At 50.6% G+C, this 15891-nt stretch overlaps 1 protein-coding gene across 3 annotated transcripts in view; it reads right to left on the bottom strand.

The window, feature by feature from the left end:
* Positions 1-15891, bottom strand: part of PIK3C2B (phosphatidylinositol-4-phosphate 3-kinase catalytic subunit type 2 beta) — a 78469-nt gene that overhangs the window by 43607 nt on the left and 18971 nt on the right. For 2 of the 3 annotated variants that reach the window (XM_073319542.1, XM_073319541.1), the window contains 2 exons: positions 6321-7341; positions 1153-1253 (listed from right to left, as the gene is read on the bottom strand). In XM_073319542.1, coding sequence (XP_073175643.1) covers positions 1153-1253; positions 6321-7253 — 1034 coding nt within the window. In that variant the 5' untranslated portion in view covers positions 7254-7341. Of the gene's footprint in view, positions 1-463; positions 567-1152; positions 1254-6320; positions 7342-15891 lie in introns of those variants that run through there. The other variant, XM_073319543.1, reaches the window with a different exon arrangement.

Below are 15891 nucleotides of genomic sequence, written 5' to 3'. Positions count from 1 at the left end.
GCTCTCTCTCCAACTCGCCTCCCTCCATGCAGTCCTGCATCTCGGCCTGACTCTTCGATGTCTCCTCGCGGGTTTCTCATGGCCAGCCTGAGCTTGACCTGGCCCAAAATGAGCTCCATCTCCTCGGGCCCATGCCAGCTAAGTCCTCCTACTCCCCTCTTTCTCTGTCACCATCAGCACCACTTTCCTCCAAGCGGTTCAGGCCTGTAGCTTGGGAGGGGTGTGTCTTGGATTCCATCCTCTCTCTCTAGCTGAGATACCTGCCTCTATCACCTGTTTTTCATTTCTCCCATGAGCCATTGTGCATCCTTGCAAGCCACCCCTTATGCATGGAACACCCTCTCCGAACTAATCTGCAAAGCCACCTCCCACTCCAGAACTGAGGCTGCAACACCACTGGGAAATTGCCGGTTGGCAATGACTAAGCTACACAGGTGGCCAGCAGGGATCACCGATATCATACTTAATATTGACTTGAAACCAACTGATAGTGCAGCTAGCCAGACAGCAGGCCTCTGTTTGCTTGCCTTGGTGCATTCAGCTCCTTATGTCGGGAAACCATCCACCTAAGAGAGTCCTAAATTGTCTTAGTTCCCCCTCTTGCTTCCCCCTCCTTCCCTCACCCACATGCGTCAATCTCCTTTGTTAGGGAGGAGAGCCCTGAATGTTAAGAAGATATTTACCATCTCCCCATGCTGTCCCTCTATAAAGCTCTCCCAGCCCCAAAGTGTTGAAGAGAGCGGAAAGGGGCATCCTTATGCTGTCTCCCCGAATGCCTCTTTTATAGCTTTCAAACACCACTAGGCGCCACCCCCACCCACCTCCACTGCACCGCTCTGCACAGAATTGTGCCAAGGATTCCAATCAGGGCCCAGCACAAATGGGCTTGTTGTTTCTTCATTCGCACCCCGGGAATGACCCTTCCCCGGCGCCACTGCTTGGCTACCACGCAGCACAAACAGCAGAGACAACAAAAAGCATGTCTTCCTTCTCCCACGATTAATTAAGCCACAGTAATTAAATCCCCAGGGCATTTCAGCCACCCGTGCACTGATGGACCTCTGAGTTATGGCCTGTGCTGTAGGACAGGTTAACTCATGGAGACCCCAGAAAGACGGCTTGAATACGTCTCTATCCCTCCCAGATACTTACACATCTAGCATGTGGCAGAAAGCAGCCACCTCTTCATCCCTCTCCTCGGAGACCTCAAACAGCTCATAGCCATTAGCTAAGGAGTGCGGTCGGGAGGCAACCTAACAGGGAAAGAGAGCAAGTGATAGAGAGATAGTAGCAACAAGGCTCACGCAAACAGCAGCCAGTGGAGTGGAAGGGCTCCAATTTCCCACTCCGCTGAGCTCATTTCCAAGTCACTGTGGGATGCTTCTTATTCCCTTCCCCCCCCCCACCCCCGTAACATGCATAGGCTATGTCTTCACAGCAGTCTACCCTCAAGTTGGGTGACAAAGACATGGTTCCTCTCCCTTTTGCTGGATCCAGTTGTGAGAGACGCAAAGATTTCTGGGTGCGCATCCCATGGTTCATGGGGGAGGGATAGCTCAGTGGTTTGAGCATTGGCCTGCTAAACCCAGGGTTGTGAGTTTAATCCTTGAGGGGGCCATTTGGGATCTGGGGCAAAAATTGGGGATTGGTCCTGCTTTGAGCAGGGGTTTGGACTAGATGACCTCCTGAGGTCTCTTCCAACCCTGATAATCTATGACAGCTCACTTGGTCACTCTGGGCTTGCTTTCGCTGAGCATTGTGGGACAACTTGGCTGGCCCCAAGAGGGATTGTGGGCAAAAGTGGTAGAGGCCTGGGAAATTCATCTCCCAGCCAGACACAAGCTGGTGTGGTGTTACCGCCACTGTTGCCGAGACTGTTCCTCTCTGAGCATCGCTGTTACAAACTGAAGAGAGGGGCTAATGCATTTCATGGAAATTCCTAGGAATTTCTCCTTTGACTAGGGAGCAAGGTAAGATGCAGCATGCCAAGGAGGAGTACAGTAATTAGAGTGGGTTGAAATGTTTTCATGGTATGATTTTTTTTAAAAATGGCTTTCCAACCAAAATTAAAGTTTCTGCAGGAAATTTTCATTTGCTTTGAAATTCTAGGGTTTTTTCCAGTAAAAAAGTATTCCCGCACTCATCCCTTTTCCCCCTGGTCACCCCAATTTTCCAGTGGAAACAAAAGTGACCAGGGGAGGAGGGGAACTGAAAAGTGCTCCCATTCACATATATTCTAGGGGCAAAGTGGAGCAAGAAATGGAGTCAGGACTCTTGGAATCTATTCCTGACAGTAATTTGGGTACAGCATTTAGGGTGGATTTTCAAATGTGCCTGTCAGTTTCGGGTGCCCAGCTGGAGACACATTGGCCTGAATTGAAGAGGTGCTAAGTACCCGTTGCTCCCACTGGCTTCATTGCAGGTCCATCACCTCTGAAAATCAGGCCCCAGTTCGCTCATGTTAGGCACCCAAAAACTGAGGGCACTTCAAAATTTAGGCTTATAGGCCTTGGCCAAGCTCCCACAGTGAGTCAGTGGCCGAGCTGAGCGGGGAACCCAGGAGCTCAGGAATGCCCGTCTTTCAGTTTTGCTACAAGACTATGCTCCCACCCGCAGGCTTTGGAGATGATCAGCTGGAGGATGCTAGAGAAATGCAGAATGTTATTACTACTGAACACAGAGAACATCTACTACATGGAGTTATGTAGCTAACACACAAGAGGCTAGATCCTCAGACCTCACAAATGCCCCTGTGCGTTACTGGATCAGCACAGAGGGGATTAAAAGCTGCCTTTCCTTAGGGGAATCTTCAGCTGGCCTAGGACCGGCACCCCAGTACTCCTGGCCAGCGGATGGAGATGCTCTCTGCTGGCATAAGTTAGAACAGTTCTCAAGCTACTCTCACTTGTGCTGCAGGGCAGTTTAGTCTCCAGCAGCCCAATCGGCTGGGAAAGGGCAAGTTGCCTGGCACAAAGCCACCAATGGCCTCCCAAGTGCCATAGAGCCTTGGGCTGGGCTTTACACTGCAGGTATAAGCCTATGAAGTAAGCAGTTCATCCCACCCTGTGCACCAGAACAGTGAATGCTACAAGTGGCTTCACAATTATTTTCACGGTCGTGTTAATACAAAGACAGAGAAGGGGAAGAGAATCAGAGTCACAGCAACTAGGGATAGAAAAGCTCTGACAGGTCCCATCTGACCAGTGGAGAACAGTTCCTCACGAGCATTTTCAGCACAACGGCTAGTCATAGATTCATAGAGTCCAAGGCCAGAAAGGACCACTGTGATCATCCAGTCTGACCTCCTGTATAACACAGGCAAGAGAACTGCCCCTAAATCATTCCTTTGAACCAGAGCAGATCTTTTCGTCTACTTGTAAAAGAGCCAAGCAATGAGGCTTCCCCCGCTTTCCTAGTGGTGACTGTTCCACAGTCCCATATTAGTATTTGTACTATTGTAAAGCCTAGCAGCCCCAACTAAGATCAGAGCCCCTTTACGCTAGGCGCTGTACATACACATAGTAAGAGACAGTCCCTACTTTCAAGAACTTATAATCTAAATAGACAAGATGGGGGAACGAGGCAAAGCGATTTGCCCAGGGTGATGCAGCAAGGCAGAGGCAGGAAGAGACCACAAATAGCCTGGTGCCCTCCCCTCTGGACTACGTGGCCTCTCCGTAGAAACAAAGCACATCCAAACATCAAAAGCTAACGAAGAAAATTCCTGGTGCTTCGAACCATGAACCAAGAGGACCATCCCCCAAAGGGGTATCAGTTCCAGCACGGGCCCCCATTCCCCTACCACCTGTTTAAAATCTCTCTCTCCCTCCCTCCTGAATGCCAGCTGGGCATGCAGCAGCCTGTCGAGCGCCACGCTCAGTCTCACGCCGTGTGTGCGTGTGTGTGCACGGGTCTCAGAGCCTCGCTTGCTCTTTCTGAGCAAACAATGGGCTCGCTGTCAGAGCAATTAACCCGCCAAATAGCGAAAGAGAGGGAGAGAAAGGGAGAGAACACAACCGCCGCTAAAGACAATTTTAATACTCTTTCATGATTAGTGTCTGGCTCTGATTAAACAGAGAGTGACTTACATAACCCCCACGAGCGGCCCCCAGCTGCATCTTTCACTGACTGAGGAGAGAGGGATCCTGCAAGATTTAACAGGGAAGGCGACTTCACTTGTATTTATATCCCTCGAGTCCTGGAGGCATGGTCCTCTGCATCACATCTGAGAAGGATCCTCACTCGCCCCCGCCCCCCCCCCCCCGCACACACACATTCCCTGATTAGCCGCTGCCTGCTGATACCCTGTGCTGGGGTGTGGAGGGGATATCCCCAGCCACAGAGTCTTGGGAAGGAATGTGCTGCAGCCCCCTTTCCAGCAGGAATCCAGCTAGGACAGCACTGGGAAGGGCCCGGGAATATATATATTTTAAAGGGGATGGCAGGGGAAGAAAGCAAGGTTGGATCTGAAGGATATTTTAGTACCCTCCTCCACCCCTGGCAGGAAAGCAGTCACACTGCTGCTTACAAGGAGACTCCAGTCTCTTTCCTGAGGATCTTGTGACATTTCACAAGCTGTTAGCCTCACTACCGGGAAGAGCAGATAGAGCTGTCAGGGCTGGAGATGCAGATCCTGCCTGGCTGGGGAAGGCTTTTGCTGGACACCACTTTTAGCTTGGACTTTCCCCCGGACCTTATAAATAGCACAAACAGTTGTAATCTTCAGGGCCGCAGTTCAAGGAAGGACCTAGAGGCCTGTGTCACAACAGGCCACTGACCAGCAGCAATGTACGGGCAGTGCCAAAGTGCCCCGGTCAGAAGCTTTGTTTGTTGGGGTAGCAACCCAAATCAATAGGGATGGATTCCCGAATGATCCTGGGTAGATTTTAAAAGGCATTGTAGGTCTGGGTGCTAGAGACCTGCAGCTGAGTCTTAAAATCAAGGTTTTGAACCCTGGTGGTCAATGGCCCATCAAGGCCCCATGGCAATTTTGCAACAATAAGGATCCCGGCATTCTGTGACAAAAGGTTTATCACCACCGGGTGTGGTGTACCTGGTGGGGGGAAGAGCAGGTACAGATGGGGGAAAAGGACTCTCAGACCAGACTCTCCCCTAGACCAGTGCTTGTCAAACTGCGGCGTGCGGAGCACTTTGCTCAGGATCTGCAAAGACCCAGCTGATCACAAGGTGCCAGTTCCTCATCCTTCTTTCCAGCTGCCATAAGTACAGGAACGCTTTCCCCCTATTGCTTTCTGATGCCAGCAATGGCTGTAGTTGCCCCAGGGAAGTTATGCAAGTGGGAATAGCAGGGGAAGTGGGTGATGGGAGGGGAAGGAATCATGAGACCATCCCTTGGTTTAGCTGCAGTTCACACTAGGGAAGAGTTTGAGAAGCCTTGCCTAGTCCCACAAATTCACTTGGTGGCTGTGGCCACACCCAGAACTGCACAGTGAGGCCCAGACATTGCCTGAACTGAAAGGAGAGAGGGAATTGAGGCTTGGGAAGAGGGGAATGTGCACGAGGTCTCCAGCATCCGGGCGGATCATTTCATAGCAATATCACAACCAGCTGCTGTCACAGGATTTGCATTTCTTCTCCCCTGCTGCTACAAGAGGCTGATCAGCCTCATGATCCAGCACCTCTTGGGCAATGTGTTTTCAGGAAGGAGATCTTATTGACGCCCCCAGGGAAAGGGGCCTGAGCCAGTGCACAGACGTACTTAATAAAGATGCGTAAACAACACATTGGACAACACAGAATGACACCGGGAGCCAGAGTCAAGCTGGTTTCCCTACAGTAGTCAGGGGACAAAGAGAGGGGAGAGAGAGAGAGACACACACACAGATTATTTGCATGCAGAGAAAAGCCTGAGGAGGTCAGGCTGTCTCTGTGCAAGGCCACATCCTGGCTCCCCTGGTATGCATCACTTTCCTGGCTCTTGCTGCCTCGCTGTCATTACGTCTGCTCCCTGGCTATCTATTCTAGCAGACCATCCTCCAGCAGCAGGCCTGGCCTCAGCTGTGCACAGTGCTAGTTCACAGGCATGCCATGAGCCCTGCCCTGCTAAGCCAGCAACTTCTTCCCCCATTGACCCCTGCACAGGGAGCCCGATCAAATCTCACCTCAGACTCAGGTGCACAATGCAGTGAAGACAACCCTGTGAGGCCACTAATGGAGGTGTAACCCACTCCCAGTTGAATCCTAGAGGTCAAGTTTAGAAAGGGCAGTTGTGAATGGGTAGGAGCAGCCTAGGATTGGGGTGGGATTCACACCTGCTTGTCTCAGCCAAGCCTCTAAGGAGAAAGCCAAAAGCCTCTTACCGGATCCACCGAGATCCTGCGGTTCTTGTTGGGCGCCACGTTCTTCCGGTTGCCGAATTTAGAGACGTAGGTCCTGGGAGGGACTTGGGGTGGCATGGTCTTGCTCCGAGCCACTGGCTTTCCAGTGGTCTCCTTCTCAAAGATGCTCCTGCCTTCCTTCCAGCCCCAGGTGGCCTCTCTCGAAAGATCGGTGTCATACGTGGACTTCAGGTTGAGGCGGGTGATGGCGTCATTGATGCCGTCGTAGTCCATGGCGCCATAGGGGTCTTCCTCTGAAATCCTGCGGGCCAGCAGCTTTCCATCAGCCAGCTCGTGGGCCGAGGAGAACATGTTGATGTCTCTGGGCTGGGGCCCTTTGTAGGACAGTGAGGAGCTTTTGAGGGAAGAGTGATTCACCTCAGAGGAGCTCCAGATGGAGAGGCGAGGGGGCAGTGGGGGAGGGGAGAGCTTCTTGGGGGACCCATCTTGGCCCGTGGTCCCGTTGAGTGGCTCGCTGAGGAAGTGTTCCCCTGAGCCATCAAAGATGTACAAGTAGTCACTGGCAAGAGGGCCCTTCAGCCATGGCTGGTTCTCCGGCTCAGGTGGCAGGACAGATGAGGTAGTGTTGTTGGTCCCAGGAGCTCTCGAGCTCCCTTGAACTGAGAGGGAGTTGTAGTTGAGGGTGGGATCCGAGCCAGAGAGACCTCGCATTAATTTGATGCTGTGGCAGTCATTCCTGACAGCGGGTTTGTTATAATCCAGAGCCGGGTCATCCCAGGAAATGAGGGAGCGGTCAGTGTTTTGCTTGGCCTGATTCTCCTCCTTGTCCTGCCTCAGGCGGGACAGAGCGTCATACTCCATCTGCAGGGCTTCAGCCAGAGCCAGCTCCTTCGGGCTGATCCCCACTGACTCCAAAGACTTCCAGTGCTCTCCATTGCCTCTGGTCGCAGACATCTCTCAGGGGAACAAGTGCCAGGGACCAGCTGCTACTTCCTGCTGGGCTCAGGGGTTAGGAACAAAGACATACTGCACCACCAGTGACCTGCAGGAGAGAGCAACAAAGACAGGGTCAGTGTACCAGCACACTGGCTGCTGCTTCACCGAAGGCTTCGCTATAATAAGGATCTCGCGTTTATATAGCGCCTGACTTTGAGAAGTACTAACCACAACTCTGATTAGAGACAAGGGGACAGCCAGGTACCCAGCACTTCTGGAAATCAAGCCCCTGTAGTCTTGGAACCTATAGCGTTGACCTGCCCCGTGGCAGTAAGGGAATTAAGCAGAATCTCAGGGTTACTTAATGGCACTCACTTCCCCTTGCCTCCTAAAGTGCTGTCCAGATTAACTGATCCCACAAACCATAGTGGTGATTCTAGATGGAGGGATTGCTGAGTGGAGGAGAGGCCTAATGCATTCTAACCCTCAAACACTGGGGGTTGATAACTTTGACTCAGACAGAAGTATTATTGCTTATCCACTGCAAATGGATTTCCATCCCCACTGCAAGCTCCTTGGGGCAGGATTGGTCCATGACTCTGCACAGTGCCCAGCATGAGGCGGCCCTGATCTCAGGCGGTGCGTTATTCCATTGTGAGTTCTCTCGATGTAAAATCCTACCGTGGGGACAAGGCGCACATAGTTTTTGCCTCACCGAAGGTAGCTGAGGCCAACTCCAGACGGAGGGTATAGAGGTGACTTCAACTAGCTACATCGAGGTAAAAACTACCAGAGCCCTGGTCTCCTTTACCTGGATGTAAAAACACACCTGTTGTGCAGTGAAGACTTGGCCCCCACGCACTCCCCCCATACAAATAATGATGAAATGGCTGAGTAGAAGGCTACCTGAGCATCTTAGATAATCACGGATCTCCCACAGTTACAGAAAGCCGCTACAATGGAAGGGAAACGTAACAAGGCCACAGGAGATTCTGGGTTGGCAGGGTTTCTATTAGTCATTATAATCGATGTACAATGTGGGCCTGAATTACCCCTGCGTCACCCTGTACATTGCTACCAAGTCACAATGGCCACTCAGGGAATCCTGTCCTGTAACTTTAGACTTAACCTCAACCCTTCAGCCTGGGGGAAATCTCATGGCTGAAATTGTTCAAAACCACCTGTGGGATCTGGACACTCAGTTCCCAGTTGTACTCAGTGCCACTTTTTTTAAGGGCAGGTTGAATGATCTCAGCTCGTTGGCTCCGTATTGGCTGGAATGTACCTAGCACACTTGCAGCGCTCTGTGTCAACCAAGACTAATCAAAGCCTGTCGCTAATGCAGGCTGCTCCCAAGTGTGCTGAGCAGTTTGCACGAGGTGCTCCTTGGATCGCAGAGCCTTGAAAACACAAGTTACTTTCCCAAGTTCAGATGTGAAAGAAGGAGGCGAAAGAGCCAGGGGGGAAGTCAGATGCAAACCACCTTCCTCCTTCTTGGCCCCAGCCCAAAACATCTAAACCACAGTGACCACAGAACTCTGTAGCACAGAGCCAGATTCCCCTTTTCCTCCAACTGATCTGATGCCCTGGAACTCTGGTCTCAGAAGTGCAGACCGCTGAGGTCTCTGCTGGCCAACACGACATTGCTCAGAGGAAGGATATTTCACCTCCTCTTCCCTTCTTAGCAAAATAAATAACTACATGGATGTTAAACAGCAGAATGGAGTGAGACCAAACCTCGGGAGACACAGGCGTCCGGCTTTTTTAATCCCTGGAGCTGACGGCCAGGTCAGTATTTTCACTCTCCAGTCGAGGGAGTCTAACTCTTGATTTCCATAAGGGGAAAGGCAGAGGATCATTAACAGAGAGACTACTATGAAATAGAGCTGCTCTTTATCCACACTCTCACAGCTCTGCAAGGAACAGCATTTGCGGGTAGGTTAGTACAGTTTGAAAAGGGAGAGTTGGATATTTTTCCCTTTATCCTGATTTCTGGGGCACGGGGAGAAGCAGATAATACATTACAACTGGGAGAGAGAGAGAGTGAATGTGAGTGAGAGAGAGAGAGAGAGAGTGTGTGCCCACACAACTTCTACTGGATGGAATCAGCAATTGTGTGTCATAAACCTTACACTGCTGCTAGCTAACAGAGATTCTCCTTTTGCGAAAGCAGTAGGGCCCTGTACTTTTGGAACAGGAGATCTGAATTCTGTCTCCACTGCTTCCATGAAGGTGTAGAGTACATGGACAATTAGGACCTGTTACACTATTTTGTCATGGATTATAGGAAACCATATCACTGAAAGCTCTGAGCCTCTGGATGAGTCACTCCAGCGAATAAAATCCGTGCACATATTATGCCCCTTTTCATGGCTAACCATCGCTTTCATGGCTGGGTGTGCCAGTGAGTCACAGGATGGTCACTCCGCACCCCACCCAATGGGACCTGGATAGTTGGATGGTAACATGGGATGGGCACGTTCTGATGGGAGAGCATTCCCCTGTGTGTCACCCTGTCCCTGCCACACCACCCCAGCACCTTTCCGAGGACATGGTGATGGAACCACTGGAAGGTGGAGGTGCTCATTATGGGGTGAGAGAGCGCTGCAAGTCATTTGAAAAGAGACCAATCCCTGACCACTTTGGAGACAGACAGACAGACAGCCTTCTTATTGCAATGTGCCCATCAGAAGCCTGGGAACAATACTGAGTTTTCATTCTACATCACTATCATCCAAGTTTTAACTACATCCCATTTCTGCTGCCTATAAATTGGCCCGCAGTATACCACCACAGCAATGAGTTTCATTTTGGAGGTGCTAATTAGCCCAGCATAGAGGGAATGTAGCACCTACAGTTTCCCCAATTGCAAGCCCAGCAGGTCCCCATCTCCAAATCCATGGTTCCGTAGTATGGAAGACACTTTCTCACAGCTACATACCCCATAGGGTTGATGTTTTGTTCCCTGGGTCTCCTCAGGGTCATGAGGAAAAATTTTCTTGAAAATCTCATTGCAGCGTAATTCAGTAAAATCAAATACCAGCGGCTCCACTTCAGAGGGCAAAGGCCTGTTCCGGGCTCGCGCACATAAACATGTACATGCAATTCCACACACACATCAGGCAACAGAGCCGACAGGCAGGTAGGGCATTAGGCACCTGAGCCACTTGCATGTGCAATCTTGCTAATTGCATGCACATGTCTTGCACCTGGACCTCAGCTTTCCATTGCTGCAAATGTGGCCCACCCTCTGAAAGAGAAGAGGGCAGCATCATGGAGTCACAGTGTCTTTCAGGCTGATGGGGTTTCTAGGAGGAACAGAAGCCCAATTCTCCTTTCACTTCCAGTAGGTGTAACTACATTGACTTCAGTGGAGTTACTCATGATTTAAGAAGAGAATCAGGCTCAAGGGATCCAACGGTCCAGTGCAGGATGCCCTTCTCAATGAGAGGGGTCCGCTCCCGAGCCTGCTCCCCATTAGCCAACCAGAGCGCCACACACTTTAACATGAACAGACTGCGTTGAGAAAAGGGGCTGGCTGCCATCTGCATTGGAAACAAAGCGGCCATCGTTCTGTGGGTGCCAAGCTCGGAGCGTCTGAATAGGAGGCAGTAACACAGCACCGCTCCCTCTGCCCAGAGAAACCCAGCCAGCCAGCGATTAGCAGCAATGGGAAGAGGGGGCCAAACGTCAGCAGGAAACAAAACCAACAAAAAATATAAAGCAGTGACTGAAATGATCTCACACCCTGCGTCAGACGGGGAGGACGAGGTTAGGAGAGGTCTCCCTCTGGACGCACCAGTACAGCGGTGAAGTCACATCTTGGAAATACTCCTCTTAGAGCTCCTGAAAAGCAACCAGAGGTGGAGGAGGGGAAATCTGGCAATGGCAGTGACCATATGCCCAAGGTAACAGGGATACGTGGGAGCAGTCCAGGGACATGGTCTGAATTTCAGGCCTTGCAAACTCTGGTCAGGGGGAAGCTTGGAATGAAGAGTTGCAGCAAAGAAAGTGGAATAGGTGTGGGGGGGGCGGGGAGAACCCATCCTGGTGGCAGCTCAGTGTCGTCTGTGCTGTCCTATGAGGCAGGCGGGTGCACCGAGATGAGAGAAGAAGAGAAGGAGAGAAGGGCTATAAAGAGAGGGAGAAAGAAAAGGAAGAGCATATGCAGACTCCCAGGTAAAATACACACACCCAGCCTCATTCCCCTTCCTGGACCCTGCTTCTCAGTGCCCTGCAACGGACGCGGGCTGAGCAAAGCAGCTTCCTGGGCACGTACATAAGCCTTCCCTGGGTGGCAGACAAGCCTGCCCTGTCCCCACAAGATCCCTTGCTGTGGTGAGTGACGCTCCAGCAGGATTTCCACTGAGTTATCGGTGGCCAGCCGGCACCGCGCTGAGCTGACCCCGGGTGGTCAGCCTTCCCTGTGGCCTAAACAAAGAAGCCCACAGACACATGACTACAGCATGAGAGGCGCCAACGACGCTGTGAAGCCCTGCCTGGGCTGCCGTCTGCAGTTCACTCCTACTGTGAGGACAGCTAAGGGGTGCCGAGGGGCATTCAGCCGCCGCAACTGTCATTTATCTAGAGTGCGGATACTGCGAGCCTCCCTGACATGCGGGGCCTGTCCTGTGCGGCTCAGCCCTGAGCCGGAAGGACCCCCGCAGGGTGTCAGAGCGGAGTTCAGTTTCCACAGCCTGCCGAGGCCTGTGGTAACGCCATGCCACTGAAGAGGTCTATCAAAATCAGGCAGGTAATGAGAACCGATGACAACAGCGATATTGAAACCGCAACACCTTTGCCAGCGTGGGAGTGGGCTACACAGGCGAAGTGAGCTAGTCAGTGACACAGAGCTAGGCACCGCCTGCTCCTGACGGAGGGCTTGTTTCCCAACACACAAGCGCTAGATTATCCCATCGCTGCATGAGTTTCAGAGAGTCTGTTTGTTCCCTCTGCCGCCCACGTGCCAGAGTCCTTTCTTTCCATAACGTGCCGCTGAGTGCAGAGCTGCTCAGACATTTTCTGTCATATTGTTTTTAAATGGAAAACGGCTTTTCCACAAAACAAAAGTTCACTATGAAAATTTTCCATTTCGGTTGACAATTTGGGGAGAGAGGGGGTTGTCAAAAAACCGAAATCACAGATTTCTAGATGCCAAGGCCAGCAGGGACCATTGTGGTCATCTAGTCTCACCTCCTGCAGGACACAGGCCAGAGACCTGCCCCACAATAATACCAAGAGCAGAACTTTTAGAAAAACCTCCAATCTTGATTTAAAAATTGCCGGCGAGGGAGAATCCACCACAACTCTTTGTAAATTGCTTCAGTGGTTAATTACTCTCCCCGTTAAAAATGTATGCCTTATTTCCAGTCTGAACATGTCTAGCTTCCATTTCCCGCCACTGGCTCATGTTGTACTTTCCTCTACTAGATCGAAGGGCCCATTATGAAATATTTGTTCCCCAGGCAGATAGTCATAGACTAATCAAGTCACTCCTTAAATCTTCTTTTTGTTAAACTAAATTGATTGAGTCTTTGAGGCCATCACTGTAAGGCAGGTTTTCTTAATCATTCTCATGGCTCTTCTCTGACCCCTCTTCAGTTTATCAACCTCCTTCTTCACTTGTGGGCACCAGAACTGGACACAGGAGTCCAGCTGCCAGCTCTGGAATATGGAACATTCTGGAGCTTTGGCAACTGAAACGTTTTCAATTTTATAGCGAAGAACAATTCAGCCTTTTGAGTTTTTGGGTGAAAACCTGAAAAAAATTCAAAGAAAAATGTTGACCCAAAAAAGTCTGTTTTGTCCCTGTTTTTCACAGGAAAATAACATCTTCTCAGCCAACTGTAGTTGAACATTTCTGAAACAGGAAGCGGGCCAGGCTCAGAAGTGTCAGATGAGCAGCCAGGAGTCTGGATGCTGATCTGAATAAGAGATGGGCAAAACTCCATCAGCTTTCGCTATCAGTTGTATCCTGGGTGAGTGGGGAGGTAAAGGAACCTTCATAATTGGTGTGTAGCAGAGAGGGAGATGTTACACTATCAGCAGGGCTGAGCCCCGGCACCTCTGGGCTTGGCAGTTCAGAGCCCTGGCACCTCTGGGCTGGGCAGTTCAGAGCCCCGGCACCTCTGGGCTGGGCAGTTCAGAGCCCCGGCACCTCTGGGCTTGGCAGTTCAGAGCCCCGGCACCTCTGGGCTGGGCAGTTCAGAGCCCCGGCACCTCTGGGCTGGGCAGTTCAGAGCCCCGGCACCTCTGGGCTGGGCAGTTCAGAGCCCCGGCACCTCTGGGCTGGGCAGTTCAGAGCCCCGGCACCTCTGGGCTTGCAGCATCAGTTATGAATGTAAAAAAATGACTTGAGCCCCAGCACCTAATTGCATGAGCCCTGGCACCTCTTTCCTTACAAATCGAGCACTGACTACAGGTAGTCTCTTCATGCAAATAGTTGTAGAGCTGTCAGGTAAGGGCTCCTGGAGGACGAGCATGATCTCATTACACACGCGGCCCGCCCTCCTCCCAGGCTGTGGGGTGGCACCCATCAGGCACATATGCTACAGGCAAAGCACAGTGTGAATGACTATGCAGGGGACAGTGGGATACAGTGGTCAGAAAGTCAGGGCTAAAACCTGCCTGGAGCGGTCCTCTGAGTCACAGCCAGGTGCAGCGATGAACTGCCTGCACTTCGACTTGGTGTTGAAGCAGGGGAGAGAACAGCAACCCCTCGAGAAACCCACTTGAAATCATAGAGCTAGGCCATGCCACATGCAGAATAAACTTCCTCCTGCAGCCAGTAACCTGGCCATGAAGAGGATCGTGTGGGATGTGACATAACCAAGACCGTACCCCCCAGCTCCTCAGACTCCAGTGGCTTTCTACGGATGCCTTCTTAAAATAGTTTGTGTAGCAGCTTTCCTCTGCTGCCGAGTCATAAGCAAATGCAGAGCCGGGTCAGTAAGATCAGTGTAAGAGTGTCTGCCGTTCTGTGAGAGGAGCCCTGTATAAAGCAACATGCACATGTGTGTGGGCAACAGCAGAGGATAAAGGGAACTGAAAAGCCAGACAAAAAACTGTTCTAACACCATCTGTGTTCTGGTTGCCTCAGCATCTTTCCTGGTCACCCTCCAGACCGCAGCTAAAGCAGTGCTTAGTATTTATCTGAAGACGCCCGGCACAGGCCTAGCAGTATGGGACAAATCTGGGGGGACTGATCCAAAGCCCACTGCACTCAGTGGGAAAAACTCCCAGTGGCTTCATTGGCCTTCAGATCAGGTCCAGTGAGATCTCACAAAAAGAATCAAGAGAGGAGACATTGCTGAAAGAAGCAAGGTGGGTTCAACCCAGTCACACCTGCCCTCACAGCAGAAACATACGGCCCCCTCTCCTGTTTCATACATTGCTCTGGGGCAGAGCTAGTTGGGAATTTTTTTGACAACACGTTTTTCCATCCGAAAATGCTGATTCATCAAAACCGAAACTTTTCACAGGAAAGGGTCAGTTCTGGTGAATTTTTTGACTTGAAAATGTTTTTGCAAAACATTTTGAAATTGTCCAAGTGTTTCAGTCTGGAATTATTTAGTTCAAAAAGGGATTGTTTTGAGCAAGTCCCCTGGCCTGTGTTCTTCAGGGAATCTGACGAGATGATGACACCAGTCCCTCCAGGCCCTGGAATCTATGAATATAATGAAAAAGTCCAGTCTTCTGGTTCCAAATGACTTTTTGTTTTGAAATTTAAGGTAATTATAACATCCAAAAAATCTAAATAAAAAGTTATCGAATAAAATGAAACATTTCAAAATTACAGAAACATTTCTACGGACCCAAACTGAAGGGTTTGGGGTTGTTGTTTTTTTCCAATTGGTTAGTCTCTAAGGTGCCACAAGTACTCCTTTTCTTTTTGTGAATACAGACTAACACGGCTGCTACTCTGAAACCTGTCTTTTTCCAGATTTCCAAAGTACAGACAGCAGAATGAAGTATTTGAGGGCTGCTTTCAAAAGCCAACCATGAGCCGGTGAAATTCACCCCTGCACAGAGGGCCAGAGTGAGGCCTAAGAACCAGTAAAGTGTTCAGCATAGTGGTGCTTCAGTCTTGTGCGAGCAAAGCCCTCTGCATAGGGGTAGATCTCATTGTTTAAAAGAAGGTGGCCCTAGATAGGCTTCCATTAGACATGGGAGCTGGCTCCTCCTCCACTAACTCCCCTGCTTGCCCCCCATGGAAAGCCAATGCCTTAGAGATTCAAGCAAGTTCTGCACTGCCGAAGTGATGGGCTAGAAAATCTAATAGGTCTTTTTCCACCTCCCATTTCCATTTGTTCTCTCCAAGTCTCAGCTCTGCTGAAAAAGCCTGTCATTTGCCTTGCTTATTCTTTGCCAGTTAGGCAAGCATCCGTCTGCATTTCCATTAGAAACTCTCTCTCCTCCCAAAAAGCTATTTAAAAAATTACATAGGTCTGAAATCTGGCTGGTGAGGTCTCAGCCTAGGAGTGAAAGGAGCTGGAACCAAACTGCAAAGGAACAGAGAAGAACAATTTTTTCCTCCATAAAAGAAAATAACAATAAAAGACTAGATTTCTGACTTTGAATTTCCTAGCATTTGTCAGGGTCACGTCAGATCTAGGAGAGTCTTTAAATCAATACTTTCTGTGCCCCCTCCCAAAGA

Source organism: Lepidochelys kempii, chromosome 21 (genome assembly GCF_965140265.1).
Source record: "Lepidochelys kempii isolate rLepKem1 chromosome 21, rLepKem1.hap2, whole genome shotgun sequence".
NCBI classification, from domain to species: Eukaryota; Metazoa; Chordata; order Testudines; family Cheloniidae; genus Lepidochelys; species Lepidochelys kempii.
The sequence above is the reverse complement of the archived record's forward strand: the minus strand, read 5'-3'. Positions and strand labels throughout refer to the sequence as shown.